Here is a 6200-nt window from a genome sequence, read left to right as displayed (position 1 = left end):
GACCAAAACAGTTTTAGCTCTCTGCAGTAATGCTAAAAAATCACCTGTCCGGTTAAGTTGTCTTCTTAAATTGGTATAGAAGAAAAAACAATAGACATTAAGTACACACCATCTTGAAGTAATACACAAATGACAAAACCATGTCCCCCTAAACTACATCAGATCATTGATACAATTGATCCTGAACTGATCCGTATCAGATTTTTTGGGTCAGGGCAAAAACTAAGAAAAGGATCATTAAATAACGGAAAAGAATTTCATAAATAATTGATCGATAAAAAAATTCATGAATTTATAAATTCAACCACAAAAAATATAATACACAAAAATCTTATATATTAAAAAGTTCATCAAAATGAAATAAATAAATTTTTTAAAAGTTATGGCCTCTCAAAATGGAATCCTGAACGATCACTTTAGGCATGATACAAAGAAATAACCCCAACAACTACACATTTCCATTCCCAACTAACAACAGGATTTTTTAGGATTCAACCAAAGAAATGATACAAAGAAATGCTGATAAAACAAATGATACAAAGAAATGGCTGCTTTACTATACAACCTCACTAGTCAGTTTTGTCTTGCCATTCATGGCATGTGACTTCTTTTGACGTTCTGGCTGTTCTGCTTTATTGCTGCTTGGGTTTGAACCATTCATCACAGTTGAATTGCTTACAATCTTTGTTTCTTTCGATTCTGCCCCGAGATAATTTGACAATACTCTTCTGACCCCAAAACCACGACATTGAGGTTTGATGTTGTTGTGGTTGTTGCGGAGGAAAGGAGATCTCTCTCCCCTTGCAGGACTAATTAGTGGTGGTGCAGGTGAAAAGCTTTTTGGTGTGCCGCCAATTGCTTTGTGAGGAGTGCCTGAGACAGACACTGTCATTGGAACCAGTGGAAACCTATCTGAATGTTTAGTTAAGCCATCCACATATAGCAAATCGTCTATGCGAGCCACAATGTTAAATGCCATGCTCTCCAAAACTCTTGAATAGCTCTCTAGTATGGATTTTCCAACATCCTGAATGTTTTCAATTAAATGTGTTAATGTGAAAGAAAGGCTTTGAGAGAAAATATTGCAAATTGGATGAAAATAAGGAAACAGAAAAGCATGGAACCTTGTTGCACTGGATCTTGCTGGTATCCAAGGTAGTTTGAGTTAGACCCGGGAATCGTTGCTTCAATGAAAGTAGAACATTTTCAGCTCTTTCTGCTAATAGCTCTCTCTTATCTCCATCAGCCATGAAGTCCTTGACAATTTCCCAGGATGACTTTGTAGTTGAACGATTAGGATTAGGTGGGGGTTTAGAGTGAGCTCTTCTACGCCGCCACACGTATATTGAGGCTTCCACACGGTTTGCAATCTCTAGTGCAACATGTTCAGAGGAGAGGTCTAGGCAATCAAGCAGGCACTCTGGAGAGAATTTCTCTGATGTGATGTAATGGTAAATAAAATCCCCCAAGCAACTTCTTCCATTCTGAAAATTTAACAATGAATCAACTATGTTGGAAGAACTCTTTGTGAAAACCAAATTTAAATTTCACCACAATATCATATAAGTCAACAGAGAAATTAAACCAGATTTTGCCATGGCAGATAGTATACGTATATTTTTGAAGAAAGACACGTGTGTTAGTTTCTTTGAGTTCATGATGCAGCAAAGTCACATGCATGATACACCTGTTATGAATGTTCCCTTGGTAAACTTGCTGTGGAATTTAATTAAATACACTGGCAGTGTAAAAGTTCTTTACATTGTCATTCAATAATAGATTCCCTTTTATGATATGATTATTAATTTTTGTAATAATTACTTTAATTATATGTAAAATAACATAAAAGTCTTGATACTAACAGTGTATGAAATTAAAACTCACTTGCAGTGTCTATAATTAATCTCATATTATACTTTCTTTGAGCATATACAATGACATCAACTTCTATTTATATACAAAATCATACCTTAGGAAGCGTTTCCAAGTATGACTCAGGAACTTCCATTTCAGCTAAAGCACCGTTGTTGATAGCCATGGAAGCTTTTAGTATTTGGCTTGCACATTCTCTTGTGTGATTCAACTGCTTTCTTGAGTTCTCACTGAGGCCAGAAGGGGGGATACGAGGTACTGGGAGCCACCACTTATCCTCTTGCCGTTGAATTCTTTTGTAAAATGAAGCTGATCCATCTGCATCTTGGGCTACAATTCCTTGGTCAACATACCAAAACTCCATATCTTTCCAACTATCTAAAATTTCCTGTGATAAAGGGAAGTTTACAAGAAAGTCTCAGAGCTGTTTCTCTACCAAAGTACTACTCTAGTAGCACACAACGAAAGTAAGATCCAACACTCACAAGAAGCATGTTGTCAAGTTTGCGCAGAGCTGGAAGATTCATGAAAAGATCTGACCTTGGCCTGCAAGTCATTACCTGCAGAATGCACCATATTACAAACATCACAATTGCAATTCCTAAGTCAATTAAAAACAAAATACAGAACTCTTTATCGAGAAGAAAATTGAAGTCACAAATGAGTACTCAATCAAATTATACCTCAAGCTTACTTCCATCTGGAAATGTTTGCCAAGAAGGTATTAACTCAACAATGTGATCACTAACACTAAGAAGGCATTCCATCTCTCTCCGCCACATTTCTTTCTTTTCACAAGGTATAGGTTCTAGTCTCCACAATTGCCCAAACACAGTGGCTACGTGTTGCATGAAATTCAAATTTAAAACATTAGTATAACAACATTAAAATTCGAAACGTAACATGAAAATTTTGTCAATCCAGAAAAGGTAGCACTTTCTCAATACATATGTTACAAAGAAAGCATACCACACAAATTAGTAATAGCATTAGAGATGGCCAAAGCGCTGCACACTCCTTTCCCAGATCCTGACATGTCTTCCCCAAGCAGTAATTTTGCAAACCTTTCCTTCATTGCATCAATTCCTGATCCATCGTTACTTCCCAGTAGTTAGACAACAACCAAATAAATACTGGTAACTAAACTCACCAAAGTGTTAATTTATTTATAAAAAAAACACTAATAACAGGTAAGACTCTGTCTTTGTCCAAGCATCAAAATTCAAAACTTGCCAAAAATGTTGTATTTCAAATTCTCTAGTCCTAACTTACCTGACATTTTTGAACTGACGGTGGTAAATTTTGAATCTTCCAAGTGAGAAACAGGTTCATTTTCTTTTTCATCTGATTTACGGCATTTGGAGAGTGTAGCCTTCCGAATAGGCCAACCAAGAGGAGGAGGAGAACACCCTTTGGCTTCGTGAGTTGAATCACTAGCAGAAGAAGGAACCCCATCTTTTTTCTTTTGAAAATTTTCACCCTTGTTGCCTAAAGTCTCCATCTTGCACAACTTTTTCCCTCAGAATCAAAAGCGTAGCTTTTTGAACAAAAATCACCCCAATAATGGCTCACTCTCCTCCAACATGTCCCAACATAACGACAGTTACAGTGATTGTAGTAACAGTGAAGAAGTTTGAAAAACACAAGGGACTTGGGAGGTGGGTTTTATAGATTACCGTGTTATGAAGGGACCGTTGAGGTTGCTGTGGACACAGCATCATGGAAAAGACGAGGAAATGAAGAACATTATGGCTTTTTGGGAAAAAGTTTGTTTGTGAAACTGAACAGTTGTTCTGGTTTTTTGCTCTCACTCTCTCTGTCTCTCTCTCTTTGTGTTCCAAATTTGAAGTGTGAAATGCCACATGACATACCAACGTCTCTCTGGCTTTCGCTCTCAGAGTAACTCAAATTTCTGTTTACGTTCAAAATAATAATAAACAATTTAAATCTGGTAGCCATGTCTGTAAGAGACAACAAGCCAATATTATTTGTTTGACTTTTTCTTTTATCGTTAGCTCTTAATTAATTTGACCTTTTCTTCTACTCAATTACATTATATATTTTTTTGAAAAATTATACATTGAGACCTAATATATCAATAGACACCTGATGAAAGTGTGGTAAGAGTGAGAAAAATATAAGTTTTATAGGTAATATGATTTAACATGAAGAAAGATAGAAAGAAATGAAAAATATTTGTTAGGTGTTTAAAAAATATGAATATTTATATACCATTATTCTATTTTAATCATTACATTACATATTACACAGTTAAAATTAGAACTAAAAACTAAAAAATCTAAAAGAAAAAAAAGCCCCATTCAAATTTTACATTGTTTGTCTCCTTTACAATTTTAATTCTCCATTTTTTTTGCAATTTTACTATCTAGGTTTTTTAAAAAAATCTCCAACCCTCAATTTTACATACATTATATTTGAGGTAAATTGAATCTTTATTTAATTCCTAATAATAATCTTCAATTTTTTCTCAAATTTTCTTCGGGATTTTAATCTCCAAATTTTAGAGAGAAAAAAATACGTTTTAGTCCAATTCTCAATTTCAGATATGTTTATTTCTTTTATCTTTTACATTTAAATTAATTAAATTATTTTTAATCATTAAATATTAATTTTCATCTCATTACAGTTCTAACACATCATTAGTTAATCGTTAAATTAAATGATCAACATATGAAAATTTGAAAATTAGCCTAAAACTGTGGATTTTTTGAAATTCAAAATGTAAAATCTTGAAAAAAAAAATAGGGGGATTTAAGTCGTGGATCAGAAATTAAAGAATGAACAAAAATGGTTCGATTGAACATTATACCTAATATATTTGCATCATATTAGTTATTTTCATGCGATTTATAATTATATTTTACATAAGATTCACTGTTTTAAAAGTGGCTCGTTTTTATTAAAAATTGTTTGTCATTTTTATTTTCTCTATTTAAGTTTCAAATTCTTTTGAATGGGTAATACATATTGTGTTTATAATTTTAAATTTTCTTTTTAATCGATTTTTAATATTTCATTATTTAAACAACTAATTGTGCACATCTCTTATAATTTGTAAACTTTTTCCTTAAATATTTTTTACTTCATATTTTAAATTTTATCGGTATTTTAAACAACTGTGGTGCACTTTAATTACAATTTTAAATAAGACAAATTAATATCTAAATACATGCTAATACACAAGAGCACTTTAACAAATAAAATTGAGTAAGCTGATATAAAAAAATGAGTACCTTGAGTTTGTGCATACAAACGGAATAATCTAGATTGACATGATTTTGCATGTACGAGTAGTTGTGGATGGCGTTGAAACTAGAAAGATATATTAATAAAATACAAAGTACAAATTTTTCCATAAAATGGCATATTATTAATTGAAAGGAAGAGCAGAAAATTCATGTGTAATGAATGAAACAGTTGAATTAGGCATATATTTGAATAGAAATAGAATCATAAAATGGCATATTATTAATTGAAAGGAAGAACAGAAAATTCATGTGTAATGAATGAAACAGTTGAATTAGGCATATATTTGAATAGAAATAGAATTGTGAGTTGATAGAGTACTTGATTTCTCTCTTAAAAAAAGATTACTTGATTTAAATTTTAATATAATACATTTGTAATTCCGCTAAAAAGTGAGTGAAATTGATGAGTGGCTCGTATAAAGTTCATAAGAGTATTTCTAATAGCAAATTTTATTTTAGATTTTTAATCATTTTTTAGTGGACTTTGTAATGTTGTATTACTTCTAAGATCTTACAATTTTTTTATTTCAATAGTATATCTAAATTTGAGATCTTCAACCTTTTTTATAAACCCCATCAGAAACTCACCATTTAATATTTATTTATAATTTATTTTTAAATAATTAAAAATAATTAATTATATATTTTTTATTTCAATTTTTTTCTCATCTTTCCTATCCTTTGCCTTTCTGTTTTCTCTCACCCTCATCCTCCATCGCACCATCCACCCCTACCCCTACCCTTCTCTCCCTTCGTGAACCCCACCACCCTCACCTCGCTCTGGCCCAAATCCTCACACTCTCCACCCTCTCCTTCCTGATCATTATTTTTGTTCTCATCAACAACATGGAGAGACAAATGTGATGCTCATCAACCCATATCTATCTTTTATAAATAAAAAAATATTATTTCATTTTTATTGGTTTTGTTCATCTTCTTCTCCTTTTCCTTCGATTTTTTATCCTTTATGGCAATTGCTACATATGGATCTCTAAGAAACAAAAATAATTAATTTTTTTGAAACAGTACGACTTTTGATGGTTCTTGTGAAAGAACTAG

The 6200-nt window shown here is 32.3% G+C and overlaps 1 protein-coding gene across 1 annotated transcript; it reads right to left on the bottom strand.

The window, feature by feature from the left end:
* Positions 1 to 267: 267 nt before the first annotated feature.
* LOC100782311 (rop guanine nucleotide exchange factor 5) lies at positions 268 to 3765 on the bottom strand. The gene is made up of 7 exons (XM_041009276.1): positions 3145 to 3765; positions 2842 to 2958; positions 2556 to 2710; positions 2358 to 2432; positions 1970 to 2260; positions 1125 to 1484; positions 268 to 1027 (listed from the first exon to the last, which is right to left on the bottom strand). Exons 1-7 carry the CDS (start codon positions 3371 to 3373, stop codon positions 557 to 559), a joined length of 1698 nt encoding a protein of 565 aa, XP_040865210.1. The 5' UTR covers positions 3374 to 3765; the 3' UTR covers positions 268 to 556.
* Positions 3766 to 6200: the final 2435 nt, after the last annotated feature.

This window comes from Glycine max, chromosome 14 (genome assembly GCF_000004515.6).
Source record: "Glycine max cultivar Williams 82 chromosome 14, Glycine_max_v4.0, whole genome shotgun sequence".
NCBI lineage: Eukaryota > Viridiplantae > Streptophyta > Magnoliopsida > Fabales > Fabaceae > Glycine > Glycine max.
The sequence above is the reverse complement of the archived record's forward strand: the minus strand, read 5'-3'. Positions and strand labels throughout refer to the sequence as shown.

Excerpts from the sequence above, each read along its gene's own strand:
- LOC100782311 (XM_041009276.1), bottom strand. The coding sequence starts at position 3,373 with ATGGAGACTTTAGGCAACAAGGGTGAAAATTTTCAAAAGAAAAAAGAT. Across the intron at positions 2,433-2,555 it reads CAGATGGAAGTAAGCTTGAG|GTAATGACTTGCAGGCCAAG; the intron begins GTATAATTTGAT and ends TGCATTCTGCAG. Across the intron at positions 1,028-1,124 it reads GCAAGATCCAGTGCAACAAG|GATGTTGGAAAATCCATACT; the intron begins GTTCCATGCTTT and ends GAAAACATTCAG.